Here is a 21,774-nt window from a genome sequence, read left to right as displayed (position 1 = left end):
CACCATCCCCAAGGACATAGTGTATAGGAACAGTTTGATCAGATACACCATGGCAGAGATCAAGGGGGTTGACAATTAGGAAAACCTCAAGTACCTCTTTTAATCAGCTTATCAAAACAAGTTTAATAGAAAATGCTGTGCCTCAAGCAATACTTCTATCTGTGTGCTTTAAATCCTATTTACATAGAAATGCTCTGCTTTTGAGTTGTCATTTGTAAACTGCTATTTACTCCTCACATGTCATGCAGTCACACATGTAGGTATGTAACAATCTCTTAAATACTTCTCAGCTGATAGTTTGGCAGCTGAGAACTTGCTGTGCTGCTCCTTCTACTGTCTACACCATATCCAAAGGGATGGCTGGCTGGATGGAATCTATCGTACCACACAAAAGACTTGTGGCATGCTTGCCCAACTGGAGCAGGGAAGCATTTGAAATACCTTCATATCAGTAGAACCCAAAATACCCATTAACCTTCTGTGAAAGAGTGGATGTATTGGCAAATATGAGCATTAAGTTCTGCATTATAGTTACAAGATGAACATCATCTCACTAGTTTGGTATTATGCAAAAGAAGTTTCTAAAACAAAGTTTCTGTATTTGAAACAGGAATTAATAACTAATTATTTTCCTGTACGTTAAAGGTACTGCAGGTATTAAAAAAAAATACCCCAAAATAGAAACAAAAACAGAATGAGGAAGCTTCTTTGAAAAGACTGCAGAGTAGAAAGACTACATATATTGGAACACTTTCTCTGATTTTTATTTGCTACAACCAGCCAGTTTGTAATGGACTAGGAAAAGCAGTCCAGAGAACTGGATAAGATGTGCATTTTTAATGTGTTTTATACCGTAATGAGGAACATCCATTTTTCCTTTCAAATTCTCCTTGCCTGAATGTTTAAACTATTATTTATTTAATTTAAAAATATGCACAGAATACATTTTTTCAAACAATATCCCACTATCCTCTGAGCCTGCATCTGCTGACAACTTCTCCCCGAAGTTCAGAAGGTTGACAAAATTTCTTTCCTGTTTCTCTTGCAGGTGTTGTAATGCTTGGAAGAAATGGGAAAAAGCATCCTCTTTTTCCTGTGCTTTATTCATAATTCATGTAACACAGAGGAGATGTGCAACAATTTAGGACAACATGAGGTCTTCCCCTCATTAAATAAAGTGTGTTTTTTCTTGTTGATAGAGAAGGTTGCTTGTGGAGGTCACAGGTTTATTCTCTGCTTCCTCCTTTATTATTCTATTATTCTCTTTTAAGCAAAAATCCTCACTTTCTCTAAACATGGTGTTGAGAGAATAACCTCACGGAACTTCCTGTATGTGCAAAATAAAAGTTCTGGAAAAATACTGTGGGTGTTAACTACCATGTTCATGGGGATTTTGATCTGTTGCAACATCAAACTAGTGCAGTTGCACTGACAACAACAGTGGGGAGGGGAAGTGACAGGACAGGTTGGTTCTTGGCTGCTTTCTTAGCCCTGGTAAATGACTGATGTCGTACTCTGCCCCAGTAAGGAAGGTCCACAGATGATGCTAACACCCCACCAGTGCTTTTCATGAGGGATGCCACATGTAGAACACACCTCCTCCAAGACCACAGCACACTACAGCACACTCCATGTGAATCTCACCCTAGGCCAACGCATTAGCAGAGGAAGGATTTTACAAATGGAGTAAGAGCTTTTGAGGTGAAAGTATTCCATGGGTTCATCAGGGAAGGCTGCCCCACCTCTGTGCTACTCCCATCTCATCCTCATGTGCAAGTCTCTTGACTCTGATGGATTAACACCAGGGTCTACATGGATATGACTGTGGGAGGATATGAGAGGTACCTGTAAAACCTCTAAAGATGACAAAGATATGACTGTCTCTTCTAAGTATGGATTAAAGGGCACTGAGTGAAATTAGTATATACAAGACAAGAAGATGCTTCTTCACATGAGAATTGTCAACTGTGGGGCTGGGGCACTGCATAATGTAAATCTCACATGCTTCACATCTTGTATTACATTAGGAATTTATACTCACCCATACTGAAATAAAACCTCAAGTTCCCATAACCTGTAGTGTCCATGTATGGAGTACATATTTTTCTTTCTCCATCTCTGAGAAATACCATAGCTGAGCCAGATTCCAGAGTTCCACATTCAGTACCAATGACAGCTCCAAAGATGTCCCACCTGCAGAGGCCAACAATGCGTGGAGAACATGCAGCAGCACATTACTGATAAACTCATACAAAACATGTCGTAGGGGTTCACTTGTACTTACAAAAGTAGCTGTTTCTACTCTTACATAGGACAAAAAATGCAGTGCTTCAAATGTGATCCCTATGCCATTATTTACGTACTCAATATTAGCATTTAAACTCAGTTGGCTCAACTAAGGCAAAGTTAATGTAAATATTTAAAAGAATTTTGCAGAAATGCATGAATTAATAAAAAAATGAGGCTTTTAATGAATGCTGTTACCAAATACGCAGTGTTGTATTGTTCTACCATCTTCATCATTTTTTTCTGGTGTTAAAATATTTAAAAAATAAATGCATTCTGCTTCATTTTGCATAATAAGAGATTTATAGATCAATGAAACTTGAAAAGGCACATGTCCACCCTATCTGCTATACAAATATGAAATATATAGGTAATAGCTGAAAACGCTCTCTTTTCATCTTTTTGAGCATTTAGGGTAACAGTTTTTAACTAACACATGAACAGAGTATGAAAAAAGACTGCTGTGTTTCTAATATGTGATGATACTATCTTTCTCAGTTTTTCTGTACAACATTTTATCTTATTTTTATTCAGTGATAATTAAAAGAGCTGTTGCAGAATTTTCCAATTATTTTACATTGAAAATACATTTTCATCATGAAAGTGATGGTTACTTCAAAACTCGATCAAAATGTTTTGAAATATTAGAAAGTGTTGAAAACTTGTGCATTATTTTGATCTGATACATTGTTATTATTCATATAGAAGTCTTAATTCATAATGAAGTATTTAAGAATTATAAGGTTGATAAAACAATGAAATTATTTAGAATCACTGAATCCTGATAATCCAATCATTTAACTATCCAGCATTATTCAGGAGGAATGAGAAAACATGGAAGTTCAGAAACCTTTGTGGGAGGCAGTCTCTTCCTGTCTCCTTCCACCAGAAACAATCTCTAGCAGGTATGTGCCATATGACAATTCCAAAACCTGTCATTTCAAGAACTAAACAGTCTATTTATTAGTTTAACCATTCCAATGGCTTCAAAATGCATTTCTAGGATCTTAAAAGCTGCCAGTTTCCCTATGGACCTAAGCTGAGACAGACTGGTGACATGCTGGTTTGGAAATCCTGCTTTAAAACTGTCAGTCATTTACACAGGAATTAGCAAGCTTAACATCACTGAAAAGCTTTATGATATAAATATTTTAATGGAAGCACAGTTTAATCTAACCCTAATTCTATTGTGCAGATTTTTTAAAGGTAATGAGCAATATAATCAAAACACAATTTTGAAAATGGGTCTCCTGAGCTGAAGGCAAGAACAGAATTAAACAGTTGTGCCTACTTTAACTTACACAAAAAAAATCTCACAATGCTCCATTGGTCTTTTGTATGCTCTATTTAGCTCAATTAAAACACTCTCTGTAGTGACCCACAAAACAGCTCGGGGTCATGAATGATGCAGATCATGGGTGTTTCCAGGGATCCTCTCTTTTTAGGCAGCATCAGAAATGAAAACCAGAGAATTCTACATCTTTTTTTTTAAAAAAGGCACTTTAATAGAAATACGTCAACACACTGCCAGTAAAGAAAATGGAGAAGGATCCTGGGTTATGGCATGAACTAACATTTACATTTTAATTCATTTAACCCTCTCATGACTCTTGGAATTCTTCTTTATAAAACAGGTGATTTATGGACCTAAACTAGACCAACTGGACATGAATGTCCAAAGCAACAATGTGCCTGCTAGAGACAAAGGCAGCCTGATACGGGGATCCACTTTTAGGATCAGGCTCTAATTCATGCAACTAAAGAGAAGCAGAACAACAGCAGAAATATGTCTGGTACTTAAAACAGCAACACCATCCACATAGCCTCCGACTTTAGGTGGTACATGCAAAAAATACCAATCAACTGCTTATTAAGAACAGCAATAAGTTCCTCTGCCCTCATCTCCGAGAGCATTTGGTGCAGAGGAGTGGTGGCCCCTACACCTGAGCTTCCTTTTGCTCTCCTTCATGAGGGATGCTTTTGCCTTTGACCTCGGGAGCTGGCAGGCTCCAGCTGACATGACAAAGAGAACTTCCTGCAAGCTCTGTCTCAGGTATACCGTGCTCTGTGACTGTTTGATTACAATAAAACTGTATTTCAAGTATAGTTCAAATAGCATTTGAAAATATTTCTCTAAGAAGTGATTAAGGAAACTCATATATATTTGCATTTATATACAGCTCCCAACACCAACTTCAGAGAAACATTGAAAAGAGGAACAGTAGTGGTGACAATTTTATATGATTAGGATGTAGTTCATAACATCACCCGAGTTCGGTGTTTATTTATGGCAGCATGCAATTTAAATCTCCATTCTTATAGAACAATTGAAAGAAGGAAGTTTCTAATATAGAGTAACATTTCCAAAGAAAAAAAAAGGAAAAAGTTGTGAGGCCTTGGGCTGGCAGAGTGGGGGCAGATCAGGACCTGGTTGCTGGGACACAGACTAATAGAATCGAAGGCATCTGCTGGCTGCACCCTCCCTCGCCCACCTGCAGTTGTGATAGGGAAAGTGTAATTTTCCTAATTCAGAAGAAACTGTGCATTTGTTAACCAGGGTTGCAAGTACTCAACTAAACACCCAGTCCAGCAGAGACAAGATCTAGAGACAGGGCAGATGTCCACAGACAGCACTCCCATCCTGTTTTTTCACCACACCTCAAAAGTGTCCCACATGGTCACGTAGAACACAACACACACGTGCTCATTTTCTTCCCTTTGTCTGAAGCAGCACCTGATGCTATTGGCTGATTATTTGAACTGGGACAGAGTTCACAGCGAGTATTTTTTTCTGTAAATCCCAAATATACCACGTGTCCCCAGGACACATTAGCATGTATTTCTTAAAAGGTGCTCTTTACTTTCAGCACAGCATAGGCAGCATTTGAATCAGTTGCTAATGATCTGAAGTACTTTGTAGGTTAAAATCAACATTCAGTGGAGACCCATAAATTAGCAGTGTATGTTTCTCATTGCCCTGGGGTTACAGGAACTAATGATTTTTTTTTTTTTTTTTTTAACAGAAAAGAATCAAGACCCTACTGATGGTTATTTCCTTTTTGTCAGAATTTATACAATGAGGTATACAAAATGAAACTTCTTTATCAGGACACATTTTTTAAAGCTCACTCATGTTTTGGTAAGAGTAGTAATATTGTTGTCCTAGACAGTTTTGTTTATTTTCTGTGTCCTTGCAGCAGTCCCTGCTGGATATGCCTTTACAGGGAACCTTTGAATCACAATGTATATATCAAAAGAGATATAGTGAATTATCAGCCAGACCCTGAGCTCTTGTCCAGCAGGTGTGGCTATGCTCTTGGTGCTGCTAGATGAGAATAGACTGATGCTTCAGTTGTCCTGCCTCTACCTTCTCCTCCTCTTCCTCCTCCAGCACCTACAGTCATCTGTATAAGCAGGAGCTCTCTCAGTAAAGTGCAGCTCACAGCAGTGATCCAGAGGGGGTGAATTTCTTGAGGAATTTGATTTCATATGGACATGAATTTGTTAACAACACCCTGGTGTGAATTAAAAAAGCAGATCAACATCATATGTTTCCTTAGAATAGCTACATAAGTCACAAATACGACTTTTTTTTCATTAAAAACAGTGGTGGCAGGATGGTCCAGACACAAACTGTTCCTCCTGGCCTTCCTGAACTTGTTTCTTCCTAAAATCTGCAATCAGGTGCTATTTACAGTATTGCTATTTATCTTAGTCACAATCTTCCCTGACTACAGAGCAAAGATAAAATGCAATTCTCTGTTTATCCCATCTCCTCATCCCTGGAGTGATGCTGCTCACCTCTGCAGGGCCCTGCTTGGGCTGGGGACACTCACCCTTTGGGCTGGTTCTCAAACTCTTCTGCCCACTGCTCCTGGGCATCCTCCATGGAGAGGTCCACATCCCGGGTAGTGGCGAAATTGAACTCGCTGCCCTCTGTCCCATGGAAGTAGATGGAGTTCCCATCGGACTGGCAGCTGTGCTGTGGGCAGAAGGAAGCTGAGGTTATGTTGGGTTTGTACAGCGTTCACACACCGCCAGACCTCAGCATGAGCTGTACTTATCTAAGGACTCACTGATGCCTGAAATGAAATAAAAACCAGATGGTCATCTTTTATCTTTCTTGTCCTGCCCCAACAATTATTGTGTCCTAGTCTCATACCTGCTTCCCTACAAACCCACTGCAGACCATGGTAATAAGTGTTTGCATTGAAAAGTCATGTGCCACATCTCTGGGTGTTTATTTCTGTTTTAAAGTATTGCCCTTATGTCTGGCCCACATACAACTGTGTCTGCAAATAACTTCAGTAGTATACCAAATATTGCTACGGGGATTTTGTAGAAGTACAAGTTTTGTGCTGTGAAACACATCAGATCTCTGTGCTTGAATTTTTGCCAAAAGAGGTATTTGTATGTAAAATTGCTACGCATTGCCATACAGTAAACTTTGGGCCTCAAGTGTGTGAGTGAAAAGGCTGTATTTGCCATATTTAGTCCAAACTGCATAACAAATAGCTCTAGAGGCAACAAGCTCTTGTGATACAGCAATCCCAGGGATCCTGAGCCTGCTCCCAAACCCAGTGTGTCTGCTTTTCCTGTTGCGTTTCTGCACATACAACCTCAGCAGCACCAAATGAAGCTGTGTGTCTCCCCCAGCATTCCCTGACCACCACAACTCTCCAGGAGTATTGGCCTGGAAGGAGCTGCCTGTGAGGAGCACATGGGGGTTACAGTATAGATTTTCTTCTTTCCCCATCCTACTTCTACCTTCTTGTGAGTCTGATAAAATGACAGTCTGCCAAATCTCTGGGGCACAAACAGGTACCAGAAACTTCTAAAGAAGATCTACCTGGTCTTAATGCAAGCAGAGCACATGGCATTTTGTTGAATTGTTCATATTACAAAAAGTACTGATAAAAAAAATTCTCTCAAACGCTTCTTTTATTCGTGTGTGTGTGTGTGTGTGGCATCTTGCTCTTCTTAAAATTGGAAGGTGAATTAAGGAATTATTAATTAGAATAATTCTGCATTCTTACAACATCTCAGCATTTAAAAAAGAGATACAATAACACCAAATTGCATTGACCTTTTCAGTATCGTCTGTGCAGTGCCCTCTTGTCTCTGAACCCCTTCGTAACGCGCCAAGGGAAAAGATGACAATCACATCTTCTGCACTTAAAAAGGTCATGGTAGTGTCACATAAGGGAATAATTAGATTTTTAACAAAGAGAAAGGTGGGACAAGAAATGAAAACTGCTCAGTACATCTTTGTCTATGGGTTTTTATGAGCAAAGTACAAAAGAAAACATTTTGTCATATTCTATAATGCTTTATTTATCAATGCAATAAAATGACAATTGAAATTCTTGAATTGATAATTTTCAAGTATGGTTGCCAATACCTCAGCAATTAATTTATATTGAGGAATGTAATTTGTGACTGTATTTCTAGAGGTGCCTACATATTGTTAGAAAAAACTGTGAGTACTTGAAGTCTGATTTTTGTAATAGAGACTTCCTGGTCTATACTTGAATGACAACAGCTCTATGTTTATTAACACAGATTAAATATCACTTAAAAATATAACACACTGTAAAAAATGTAAAGGCCGTTTCAACTGCTAAAATAAACAAATTGCTGTTAAAGTGTTTTTCTTCCAAAGAAAGGTCAAAGAAATAGAAAGATCCTGAAGTGTTGATAATTTATCACAGAAAGGAAATAGATTTTGTTACAAGTCTCCTTTCTCCTTGCTCTGTTAATGCAGCATACACACAGTACACCATATATGGCACTGAGGAGGCAGAATAATTTACACATCAACTATATTATAACTAGCAGAAATTAATGAGACAGTTTTATATCTTCTCTTTGAAAAACAGCAGTTGTACTACGCAGTTATTTATAAGTGACTCAGAAATTGCTTTTTTTTACTGATTTTAACCTTCACGCTCATAGGTATTGCTAATTTTAAGCAGAATTTTAAGAATGATTTGTTTATTGTGCTTCTTGATTTTCAGAATTTTCTTCATTTGCTGAACATAAATGAAGTATTCTTTATCTGTCAATTAATCTGACACAAAACGTCTATTATCTCCAGGCAGTCAAATAAATACACTAAAAATAAACATTCAGGCTAAAATGTAATTCAGATTTATACATAACCCTTCATCTCAGGAAACAAATAGGTAAATAGATCCTACTGAGCTAGATACTAGAACTGCATACAAGCATTGGAAAATCCTTCAGAAGTCTTACTAATATCTCAGGTGTTAAGTTATATGTAAGCATGCATTTGATAGTGGGTATGCAATTAGTAATCTCTTGCCTGATGATCTATTAAAATAAACAGAAACCAGATACAACCCCATTATCTTTTAATATTTGTATATCCTTCTGCTGTCTAGCAGAATATTTACTGAATGGAGTTTTCATTTAGGTTGTCAAGGTAAATAAATGGGTATTTTGGCAAGGGGGGTATAAATAATTATTTATACAGTGGTGTATGATCAACCCCTTACAAAAGCTCAAAATCATAATTTATTTTATTAGTTCTATAAAGCTGTGTTTATGCATTTATGCACAGCTCCATAGTATCTATGAATATGTATTTATGCATATTTTATGCGTTAACGAACCACACAACGTATGGCTCAAATCACAATCTGCTCATGTCGGCTTTGGCTCATGTGAAACAGCTACGCAGAAGCGAAGTTCAGACTGGGGTTTAACTCCTCCTGTTATCCTAAACACCTATGAAACCTGTAATAGAAGCTCCTGACCTTTAATGGCCTTAAGAGTAAGAAAGATGCTCAGAACACAGGTACAGCTTTTGAAGAAGTTCTGAGGGAGTGCCATCATTTTCTTGTATGGTTTTGCCCCAGTGCCCCCATCTGGGACCTGGGACACCTGCCCATGGGAGAAGCAGATGTGGAAGAGCTCTATGACCTGAGTCCAGCCCAAGCCAGGGCTCCTCTGCTCATGATCTTATTCTCTCCCACCTGTCACATTTACCTTGCTTGTATAACCATCACCCTCAGGTTTTTTCTTTCAACTTTTCAAGCAATCACTATCTGTCACTGCTTTTACTGCTTTTTTTTACCTGGTGGGCTGCTGAAGGAAGAAAAACCTCAAGGAGCACCCAGCCAAATTTTCTAGAAGCAAAAGAAGCTCTGCAGGAGGTGGTCCCTCATCAACCTTGCGCCCAGCTGCCTTGTCAGTCTTGTTCAGCATCCAGGAGGCTGCTGACTGTGTTGGATTATTTTGAGGGTTTGGAATAGGGCTTGAACAGATTAAAGACAGAATTGAAACCATCAGACTCATTTTCTCTTGGGTTCAACCCAAGATTTGAATTCAAGTCTTTGGAAAAAGCCAGCTAAAGTACAATTTACATACTGTGTTACCTCTTTCCTAAATTAAAGGCTTTGCACTGGTGGTGGTAGTCTACATACTTCCAGTATTTAAAGACTGAATTTCTCAAGTGTTTATTTTGTTATTCACAATGTGGAATGGACACGTAATGAGTTTTAAAACTATCTGGATTAAGTTCTCCCTAAACTGGAGATCCTGTGGATTATGTAGTTGCAGAGTCCTCTTTTATGAATTCCAGATTAAATTTGTTCTCTGTTTAATTTTAATTTACATTTAAATAATTTATAAGAGGAAATTACCTTGCTATGCAAAATTTGTAACTAAAAGGGCCAAATGACAGCAACAAGGATATTTGTCCTTGTTACCATGGAAGCATCTGCTGTAGGTCCAGAACTAAAGCACTGTTCAATTTTATTTAAAGGGGATTAAATGCATGTGGAACATTTAGTGTGTCCTTGTGCAAATTACAACATGGAAACATTAACTAATTTGTAAGGAAAAGTTAATTTAGAGAAAAAAATTCTTTGACAAATCTGTTAAACATAATTTAACAAAGTTTACTCCCAGATCACCTTCATAATAGAACACAAGACAAAGGCACTTGAATGAAGCCACTTCACAACAGTAGCTGTTTCCCATTGTTTGCAACTGGAATAGGACTATCAGCCTTCCATAACTGTTGTACTCCTAAATAACAACCCCTGCCTGTTGCCAAAAGGAAAGAAGCCATGTTCTGTTCAGGGACTGTGGTGATCCCAAGAGAAAAAAACCCAAAAAAACAACAAATAGTTTAATTTAATCTGGCACTACCTTACTCACTAGCTGTAATTGTTAAGCTATTGCTCTGCAAGAATAGGGCAAAATGAAAATTGGCTAGATGTATTCCCAAATCTCAGCATTCTTGAATTTACTTTCAATCTAATCTTCACTCTGAATTTGGTATGTTTCTGAAGTTTGTCTACAGGATAGTCACAGTATCACTGCTTTTTCCCCATTTTCAAGGCCCTGCATGGCTCATCGTTACCTGCCTCCACCATTTCCCATATGCCCCATCTCATGGGCCACTCTTCCTTTACTGCCAGTGCTAGTCACTATGTGTGCTGGTGAGACAACCAAACTTGCATGCCCTTGCCCATTCTGCCCACCATGCTTGTCAAATGCCCACATGATTTCCTTCAGACACTTCCTTAGTGCTCTCTTCAGCAAGTCTTATCAATGATTACACTGAAGAGTGCACTGAGGACCAGGATGAGGATTCTCTCCTCCTGCACTATTTCCTTTTACTCCCACATGTCCCCATCCCCAGCTTATTCCCTGTTTTATAAATGGATGGCAGTGTCCTGGGACACAGGCTTTTTTTTTGGTTTGTGTCTGGAGAGGCAACAATGGTACATTCGGGGCTCTTTGATGCTACATTGGTACCACTACTACAAAAAATACATTTTCACTCTAAAATTGCTGTTGTCTATCAGTATTTCTAGTTTATGAGTATAGTTCTTAGCTAAATTGTCTATAAGACCCAGCAAGTCTTATTAATTCAGGTGAGCTTTCTGCTACACATTATGGAGACATTAGTTAATGGGAGAGAGAGCAATGCATGGTTTCAGAACAAAACTTTGTCAAGAGTCTGCCATGCTCTTTATCCTACACTACACTTCCAAGACTTTAGGTTCTTTTAGGAAAGCCTCTTGATCATACGAGATGCAGAAGTGTTTAAATTATGACTGCTCAAAACCATTAGTCAACAAGAGCAGGAAAGTCAGATTTGGTGAAGCAGGCACTTTACAACTGGACCTCTTTAAGTTTTCATAACTAAAAAATGACCAACTTTTTGTAGCATCTAAATGGCTTAAGGGCCCCAGGTAAGATCTGGGATCCTACATCATGTAACATGTCTGAACAATCTCCGTATTTGTAAAGACTTGCATGTGAGTACCACAAAGGAGACATCAGCTACCCTCAGCGTGACCTCTTGGCTAGGACGATCTGCAGATCTCCAGTCCACCCTGCAGTGGGAAGTAGCACAAGCCTCAACCAGACCAGCCCCTCTCACAGTTGCAGCTAAGGACACAGCCCTGAAGATTTTTAGAAACTCAAAAGACAAATATTAGGAACGTAAACAGAAGCACTGAAGTTCATCCAAACCAGCTTCTGTCCCGCTTGTTCAAGTCAAACTTGTGAATCAATAAATAACTCTTGGCTTTACAGTATGGGATTTCTTTACTTGGAGAGTGGAACAGAGGGCAACTAAATGATACAACTGTGCCATTCGGCAAAGCATCAACAGGAAACACTAGTGTGAAATTCCTCAGTGTAACAGATTTTTGGCTGAGGTCTTGCATATCATCTTCCTGAGGTTAATTCCTGCACTCCCATGAAAATGTTGTTCACCTCTATGCCTTTAAAGTATTCACAGTCATCTTTACCATCATTTAATTAGCTTTTTATCAGTGACAAACACTGATGCTCTTCTTCATATTATCTCCCCTGGGCCTAATGGCCCTGATGATTCTTTCAGACAGCTGTAGCCTCACAATTTATTTTTTGGCGACATTTCTTGCATTGGAATGAATGTGTTGGGCATTTGGGCAGTGCCAGCTTGCAAAGGGCTGACGGCAGATGGAAAGAAATCTGCCCAGTATGCCTTCACCTCTACACGAGCAGAGGGCCATCAATTTCCCCCATTAAGGAGTTGTCACGCAGCCCACCCAGCTGGAGGAGCATCTCTGATAGCCAGGCTGGCTGGCGTATGCTATTCAAATACAAAATGCACTTTAAAAAGAAACGAAAATATAATTTGTCGGCAAATTGAAAATGCGTGGCTTTGACCGCAGCCAATTTTTTAATGACTGTAATATTTTAAGTGATTATTTTTGCCACTTCAGATTGCTCCTTAGAGAGGAGAGGTTTTTTAATTAAAATCTAGGCAATGCAAACAGATGAGATATGAGAAGCAGAGGAACAAGAAGAAAGATGAAGAAAATTAATTGAAGCAGCATTGTCAATGGAGCTATAAATTAGATATTGTGTCTTCCTGGAAATGAGTCATGCAGGTTTTAGAAATTTTAAAATTTTGACATGATAGCAGGTACAAGGATAGATTAAGTCGTGATAAAATCATACTTTCTATGCAATGTCTCAGCCAGCAAAGGTATGGTGACAGAATTTATGGACAACTTCAAATTCTAAATTCTGTGGATTTGGCTGTTAATGCTCCTGGCCTGACATCCCTTCTTTAACCAAAGAAAAGAACACAATGTGATTAGAATACCCTCCCATGAGAGAAAGAGAGCTTTAGTCTTTCCTATGTGCTACATTTTTACATCATTTAATGTAGGCTACAGAACAAAAACCTTGGCTGCACAAGCAGGCCGGGAGCACAGAGGGTTATAGTGCACTTTCCCTTTCCAAAACAATGGGATGAAACTTGTCCTGTGATGTAGCAAGAAACATTTTATAAAGTGTTTTTTTACTCGTCATTTCTGATTATGGACTGTTATTCAAAGGCTAGTGCTCAAAACACTTTGCTTGTTTATGAGTTTAATTTTCTAGGACATTCCATGATGTTTGTACAACACCGATCACTCCGGCGATGACCGGTTTCCTTAGTGAGTCATTTAACTGGCATGAACGGAACTATTCCTCTATGTTATGGGAACTACTAATATTTGGAGCACTCTGCCCTGAGCATCATCTTCTCTTCTGAAAGCAATGGTGTGCATTTATACCACTGTAAAATTAGAGCGAGAAGGAATCAAGCAAAGTCATTTCTACTCTTTGGCATCTAATGGGTCAATTCATGTTGTTTATATTTATATGCATCTCACAGTGACCTGTGAAGATCAAATTCTTTCCTCCTAGGAGGCAGGAAAGACCCTCTGTGCTTTGACACCAGCTCAGAGCTAATGCTGGCTCCCTGCCATCCCTCCCAACACTTCCAAGCCACAGGGAACTGGCATGGAGAAAGGTGTAGGTTCAGCATTGCTGCCCAAGACCAATTCTCAGCTGCCCAAACGACTCACAGCACCACAGCCAACCACCTGTCAGCTCTCATTAACCCCTAGGCATTGTATCTAAGTATTATTGTTTTAATTAAAAGTGTGATTTTTGGGGGGAAAAAAAAGCAAAAGCAATTCCATCCATGGGCTAGATCCAGCCCTATGGATATACAAATGCCTCCTCATGGCCACAACCCTGAACGAGCACACTCTAAAGGAGGCAGTCGACAGGTTTTGTGCACCCTGCACTGCTTTTTTCACCTCTCCCCCCCTCACACTCCTCCTTCCACCCATGGAGAAGCAGGAATGGCTCTCAGATGAGGTGCAGCAGGAAGTCTGCCCGTCTCTTCCCAGGAAGATGTGGTGGATAAGGGCTCCTGCGAGGCAAGCAGCTGGCTAGAAGGCCGGGTCTGGCCCACAGACCAAATACTGCCGCCTTATATCTTATTCAAAAAACAAAGGAATCTTGTCAGATGTGTCTGTATCTTTGTAATGTTGACCAATATAAGGTCATAGCAATTTCAGTTTGCCATTTTCACACTGGCATACATAGAACATCACCTCTCCTCCTTCAAACTATTTGATCTTATTCAGAAAAGGGATATCCGAATGCTTTTTTAAACAAGAATTTAAAAGCAAAAGAAAAGGAAAAAAATCTTGTTCATTTTAGCACAAACCCAAAAGAAATATATATGGAATATCAGGATGTTTGTTTTAGAAGAAGATTATCCAAAGCCATTCCATTAATTAACAGAGTATTCAGACATTTGGAAATCTACTCTGCAACAAGAGAGAGTCGAATAGCTTAATCAGCCTTTCTTTTTGCCAAACTCTCAGGCTTGCGTGCATGTCTTCTCTGCTCAGCAACACACAACAACACAGGTTCAGGAAGGACTTGCAGATCTAGGCTGTGCACAGTCCTGCTCTGCTCAGGGTGTGGTAAAAGGTCGTAGTGTTTTACACACATTTTCAGCATACTTTTCTGAGTGTGAGTGTTTAGTTCTCCCACTTATTTTATGCAACTTTCTCTTCTGTTACACTGGCATGCATATCTGGGAAATGGATGTTCTGGGAGCTGGATGGTGATGACCTGTTACTTAAAGGGCTTACTGAATCAGAGTACTGGGATTGGAATATTCTCAGTGTTTATTGGTCATGTCCACAGTCGTGAGTAACAGGGACCAGTTACCATTCCCTTGTCCTAAACCCAAACTGCTCAGTGAGGCTGGCACACACCTGCTGCCCTTGCCCCATCTCATGCCAGGCTGCACACACAGAGCTCAGCACCAACAGCCCCAGCTGTAGTCCCCAAACCCTGCAGACCAAACAAACCAAGCTGCCAGCTGGATGGCAATCTGCAGCCACCATGTGAAGAATGGCTGCAACTACTGTGAGACAGCAATTCTGTAATCTGACTCTTCTCAAAGATGATAAGTGTCACTGGGTTAAAACACCATGACCAAATACATTGTCACTGGTGTCTGTAATGATCCATACTGCTTTATCCCAAGGTGGAAAAATTCCAGAGACAAGTGGTTTGGTCTCCATGTTACTTTTGTGCAATCAAAGCACTGCAGAAACATAAACTGTAAGACTGCTGAGGTTGCCTCCCTTTTGAAACTCAGTTTTTGAGCTTGCACAACCCATTTTGGACTAAAGCAATCAGAGAAAACAAAAAAACTTGCAAAAATTGTACTTCAAAGCTCAACAATTTCTGGTCCAATATAAAATATATATGGAATGCCCACTGAAAGCTGAGATCACTTTTCTGTTCTATAGGAGTAGAGATTCAAGGAGCATTATTGACAGAAGCACAGCACTCTTCCCATGCATTTCAGCAATCTCAACCACCAGAGCAGCAACCTAACCATGCTCAGCTGTGAGGCTGTGCTCATGCTCAGAGCTGTCACTGGAAATATTGAAACGCAGTCAGGAATTTATCCTGTTCAACACCCTTCCACACAGTCCGACACAGATAAACACGTTCCAGTGGATCCAATTAATCTCCTAAGGGTTGCTTGGCCTTGCTAACAGCATCTCTCCTGCCTTTTGCTGTCTTCTTTGGAACCAAAACACACAAGTTCAATGGCTTAGCTCTCAGCTTGCATCCCATTTCAGTAGCCAGGTCCAGCTGCGTCTGCAACCAGCCATGTGCTTTCAAACGAGTAGCAACTGCTCCTGACGGCCACAAGAAACGTAAGGAAATCCCTGGGCCAAGCTCAAGCAGACTGGGAGAGGAAGAGAAACTGCTTCCCAAGCTGGGCACAGGAAAGTTCCCACAGTGTTTATTGAGAACACAGCATCCAAACCCACCAAATCAGAGTGAATGCATTGCTTCAAAATTCCCAGTAATACTTGCACTGTCCACTCCAGTGGCAATATCTTCAAGGAATGTACCCTCATATATAAGCCAGGTACTCAGTAGGCAGCAAGGATGACACCACTCCTCTGGGAGGTGACAGTCTGCCTAGGTGGATGCAAACTCTGCTATGTCATTTGCTCTCAAGGACAGGGAGTGGCCTAATCTTACATGTTAGAGCCTCAAGAAAGATTTTTAAAGCTAGTCTTTCTAAAATACTAATTGAGAGAAGACAGGAGGGTAGGAATTTAAACTTGTATGGCACAAACATACATGGCTTGGGTGTCAGAGAAAAGGTCTTGTGAGCTTGAAATGAAGTTTGGCATTGCAATAGTGAGTATGGGAACTTCTTTAGGCACATAGGTGAGAGTTAAAGGTACCATGATACAGCAATGAAACTTCATAGAATCATAGAATACCCTGAGTTGGAGGGTACTCAATGAGATTATAAAAGTCCAACTCTTGGCCCTGCCCAGGACATCCCAAGGACTATGCCATGTGCCTGAGAGCATTGTCCAAACGCTTCTTGAACTGTGTCAGGCTGGTGCTGTGACCACTGCCCTGGGGAGCTGTTCCAGTGCCCAACCACCCTCTGGGGGAAGAACCTTTTCCTCATAGCCAGCCTAAACCTCCCCTGGCACAGCTTCATGTAATTCCCTCAGATCTTACCACTGGTCACCAGAGTGAAGAGATCGGCACCTGCCCCTTCGCTTCCCTCATGAGGAAGCTGCAGTCAGCTATTGAGACCACAATTTGCTGATCTCTTAGTAAAAATGTTAAGAAAAAATTTAAATTGCTATACAGATTTTGTGGACAAAGATCAGGACTATTTAGCAAGTTCTTGATGTCTGGGAAGCAAAAAGACTTGTAGAAAAAAGGGAACTAGAATTATCTGTGATGGAAGCTACCCCTGTAACACTGTTAGGGTTTCTCAAACATTATTCTGTAGGCCAATGACTTTGGCCATGATAGAGAAATCTCCTAAAGCCTTCCCCTATGTCATATTTAATGTCATTAGCACAATCTACAAGGATTCTTAGCTTTCTACTTATACAAAATACCATGTTTGTGATGAACTGAGATTAGAACTAAGTGTTTTAAAGAAAATAATAAAAGATTTTGAAAATTTTTATATGACATTCCAAACATGAAAAGCTAAAAAAATTGTCAAAAAATTGTTCTTGGTGTTAGAATGCTACAACAGGTTTTATGCTGATCTGATGTAAATCTTGACCCAATTTATAGTCTTACTTTTGACATAACATGAAATTCACATTGCAAAATCTGTTCAAATTATATTTGGCAAGATTGTTCCTGAAAATCTGAGGGAGACTGCAGCAAGAGCCTTAAAAATGAAATGAGTAAAGGAGTGCTCTGGTGACAACACAGACACACTGCAGGGTCCCATGAAGAATAAAAGCCCTGCCTCACATATAGCCTTAATCCAGCGTGCCTACGCCACAGTCTTACACATAGCCTCAACCTGGTGTTGGTGGCTACACACAGTCAGATGTCAGCTGAGAACAGGCATTTGCACATTTCACTTGTACCTAGAACAGAAGATAAGCCTGGAGGAACGGCATGTTGGTGAAACCTCACTCATGTCACATATAAGGCTTGAACTTGATGGGATTTCTGTCTAGAAAAGCTCAGTGCTCAGTGATCTCCAGGTTTAGGTCCTTTGTCTTTCACAAAAGCCTAGTTGTGTAGTGGCACAAACTGGCTGAGTTTAACTAAACAAACCCCAAAATAGCCTCCACAACCAAACAGAAAAAATCCTAAACTGCAACAAAAAAAAGAGGGTTATTTGCTAAATTTAGATGTTGCTTATACATGTTTCAGAAAGAACAAGCAGTGTTTAGGCTTGGTCAACTGAGAAAAAGTAACTCTGTCTGTAGTACATTAATTCTTGCTTTCCTTTCACACCTTCACATATGTGGGCTGGGTTTCAAAATCCAGACATAAGACTGACAAAACAACAAGTGTGAACTGATCACATAATGTTCATTAAATATGCAGGACATTATTTGATTCTAAAATCTCATGTAAAAGCTTTGCCAATGTAGTTTAAATGACCTTGCTGACGTGAAAAAAAAAACCGCCAGTAAAATGGTACTATGAGAAGTACATTAGTGGAAATATTTATTTCTAAAACTATTAATTTGAAGCCATTTGTATCAGGTTCTGTGGGAAAAGGATGAGACCAAGACCAACCTCTTAACTGCCCTCAGTATTCGACATCTGTTTCCTGTGCAATTGCCAAAACCATTAACAGCATCATAAATGAACCCTGACATCAAAATTGCTTTTGTGAATGAAAATAGGATGAAACCAGAAAGTCACCAGCTGTTGAACTTCTGTCTGCTTGGAAACATAGACAGCAAGAATCCAGTTGTTTTCCAAATATTGCACAACTCTGCATGTGAAGGTACACTATGCACAAAGATCTTGTTGGGCTCCTCAGAGTTTTTCTCAAGAATGGATCTTGGTCTTGCTGTATCTCAAATATTAAAACAGGATTATACCGAAAAAGAGAATCTGAGGGAGCAGCCACTACCTGAATACATGCTGCAATGGAGATGGGATATTCACAGACAGAAAAAGTGGGGAACTTTATTTTTTGGTAATAATTTGTTAAGTGAGTAGCTGTAGCTGAACAACGCCAAGATAAAAAGCAGGTATTTAAAATATCTAACAGAAAGATTTGAATTTGTTTAAAAAATATTGCACTGTTTTGCTAAAAGGAAGCTGTTTTCCATTTTCTGTTACATGATCTCTGACATGACAGTATAAACTGACTTTTAGTTTTGGTCATGGCAGAAAAGTTGCATTGTTTTAGAGAGCCCCAATGGGACAGAGAAAGGGTAAAAACAAAGCTAAAAAGAGCCCAATGCTAGAAGCAGATGGAGTTGCCTGAACACTCTTGTGATCACAGTTTGGTTAGCTGTTACTGTCTTCTTCTACTTACAAGAGTAGTAATAACATTAAGCCATGGGAAATCAGACTAACCTTAACTGTGGCCCCAGGAAAGAAAAGCCAGTTGCCAGTATCCACAGGATCCAGATTATCTTCTAACACAACTTTTCTGTGAGCAGCATTTATGATCAGGATGTTGTCCAATGCCCAACAGGCTTCATACACATCACCAGCATGAACATAATCCTGTTTCCACTGAAAATGGATGTTCTCCCCTTTAGCATCTTCAGGAAGGTACAAGATGTGGATGATTGTGCTGATGTTGGATGGGGCACTGAAAAACAATGATAGGGAATTAGACCAATTTTAAGTCATAGTCAGGAACACTTTTCCCTCAATTAACACATTTGCTAGGTGTGACACGGTTGTGCTGACATCCCTTGTAGGCTGATAAAGCTTCTATGGAGATCAGAAAATACCTGCCGTGAGGCAGAGTCCCACTGGGCGAGGCAGTGCACATCCAGCCCAAACAGGCAGCCCTGATTCAAAGAGAGTGCAAGCTAAGGCAATAAACAACAGAGCAGTGCAGATGTTTGGAGAGCAGGAAGACAGAGCAGGACCACATCCATGCTCAGTGCTGGTTACAGATGGTGACTGGGTATGGTCAGGTATTTTGCAGGTATGGCCAAAAGGAAAGTAAAGGAAGCTGATAACCAAAACAGGTCTCACAAAATGTGATTTTTACTTCATCAAAAGAATCTGCTGACTTCTGAAGTCCCTTGAAGATTTGGAGGGAGCAGAATGGTTGGAGAGAAAAGCAGGGAATTTTCTCTGACAAACATGTCCTTCCAATCTCACACCCCTGCTGTCAGGATAATTTTGTGGATGGGGAGGGCCAGATTGTCTTTCTTTCCATATTCTGCTTTAAGAACAATACAGAAGAAACAAGCCATTTGTCCTCTCTCTTGCTGCTGAAAATGGAGAACGAGGGGTGGAGAGTCAGACCTGGAATAATGCTATTAGGCAATGATTAGGACCTTGAGCTTTTCTTCAGACACCTGTCTTCAGAGCTGTTAAAGGATTGAGGTTCACTCCGAAGAAGCTGAGGATGCATGGGAGGCAGGGAGGAGGTGACCTCAACTGACCAAAGGGCTACTCCAGACCATGTGATCCCATGCTCACTATATAAAGTGGGGGAAGAAGGAGGAAGGGGGGATGTTTGGAGTGTTTGTCTCCCCAGGTCACCGTGACATGTGATAGGGGCCCTGCTCTCCTGGAGATGGCTGAACTCCTGCCTGCCCATGTGAATGCACAGCTTTTGCTTTACCTGTTAAACTGTGTTTATCTCAACCCACGAGTTGTCTGGCTTTTACCATTCCAGTTCTCTCCCCAGTTCTGCTGGTGGGGGAGTGAGTGCCTGTGTGGGGCTTGGCTGCTGGGGGGGGCTAAACCTCAATAACCACCCAGCAAATGAATTAGCTACATTCAAACCTCAGGCTGCAAGGAGTTACAAAAGTGAGGTTTGCAAGATGTCGGCTACTCAACGTTCTATCTGCCTTGGTAGTGATGTTTTGAAGGCTGAATAGTTTGTCAGAGACAATCCAGAGCTTTTAGGGAAAAACGGTACCAATAGCTTCCTTTTATAGCAGAAAACAGAGGAACTTCTCTTTTGAAAGCAAAGCAAAATACTGAAAAGCAACTGCCTTTGTCCGATATTCACACCCAGGATCTGCCCCCACGAATGGCCCTGCCCTTGCTAAACATTGTGTGTGTCACCCTCCAGAGTGGCGCGGGCTGAGGCCTTGTCCCTGCTTCTCCCGGAGCCCACACACAGCACCCGCTCTTCCCTGAGAGATCTCTGCCCTCCCTCCCAGGAGTCCGGAGCTGAAATCCCACTGACACAACACAACACCTCCCTTCACAGCTGCCCTCCTGTCCCATGTCTCCCCAGTTCTCCCACCGTTCCCTGGAGCTGCATGTAGTGCTGTGAAAGTCGCTGAAGCACATTCGAATAAACACTGCAATTCATACGGACCACAGGAGAAACGAGCATCCTTCCATAATTCATCCTCTCCACTTCACACGACATTGCTCTATTGACCTATTTTCTACTGCTGGCTCCAGCATCAAATTTTAGGAAGGAGAGGTCAAACTGCATGCACATTAACTTCAAAAAAATTTGGTCTCAAGGGCTTGTGTTTGCATCCTCACAACTCTTGAGTTCCCTGGCTTGTAGAGCTATGAGAGCAACTGAGCTGACGTTACGGACTAGATGTGTAATTTTGAATCAGTACGAGAAAAATAGAATGTATTGCATGGTTACTCTGAGGCAACTTCAGTGCCTGCAGTGAATTACTCTTGCTTTATATTTTTCTGAGGTAAGAATTAGCACCAATTGTTTTACTAAAATTGAGAATAATTTATGCTTTTTTCAATTAAATTGTAGCCCCACTCTCCCAAGGAGCTGGAGGATGAGATACTGAAACACACAACCTTGCAGCTCGAGTTTTGCTTATTCATCAGAAATTAAGGAGCCTTTTGCTCTGGAAATTGCCTCAATGGACTGAAAATAGGCTCAAGCAAGTCACTTGTATAGCACTGACACTGGGTAATGCAGGAAGGCAGACTGAGATGCTATGAGGACATTACATATGAATAACAGTTTTCTCTTCCCCAGTTGTATAATTATGTTTATATGCCATTGCACAAAATGCCTTTCCTATTGTTACTGAATAAAATATGCTCTCTTAGAAAAATCCATCTCCAACACTGACTCTCTCTTTAAAGGTGTGGATATTGCAATGAAAAGATTTAAATTTTCCATTCATAATCCTTTGCTTTTTCATG

The 21,774-nt window shown here is 40.3% G+C and overlaps 1 protein-coding gene across 2 annotated transcripts in view; it reads right to left on the bottom strand.

Moving 5' to 3' along the window:
* Positions 1–21,774, bottom strand: part of RELN (reelin) — a 275,922-nt gene that overhangs the window by 107,282 nt on the left and 146,866 nt on the right. For both annotated transcript variants that reach the window (XM_048300517.1, XM_048300518.1), the window contains exons 10-12: positions 19,021–19,261; positions 6,123–6,268; positions 2,042–2,193 (exon numbers count right to left, since the gene is read on the bottom strand). In XM_048300517.1, coding sequence (XP_048156474.1) covers positions 2,042–2,193; positions 6,123–6,268; positions 19,021–19,261 — 539 coding nt within the window. The remainder of the gene's footprint in view (positions 1–2,041; positions 2,194–6,122; positions 6,269–19,020; positions 19,262–21,774) is intronic.

This window comes from Corvus hawaiiensis, chromosome 4, assembly GCF_020740725.1.
Source record: "Corvus hawaiiensis isolate bCorHaw1 chromosome 4, bCorHaw1.pri.cur, whole genome shotgun sequence".
NCBI classification, from domain to species: domain Eukaryota; kingdom Metazoa; phylum Chordata; class Aves; order Passeriformes; family Corvidae; genus Corvus; species Corvus hawaiiensis.
Note: the sequence above shows the minus strand (reverse complement) of the source record. Positions and strands in the feature narration are given on the sequence as shown.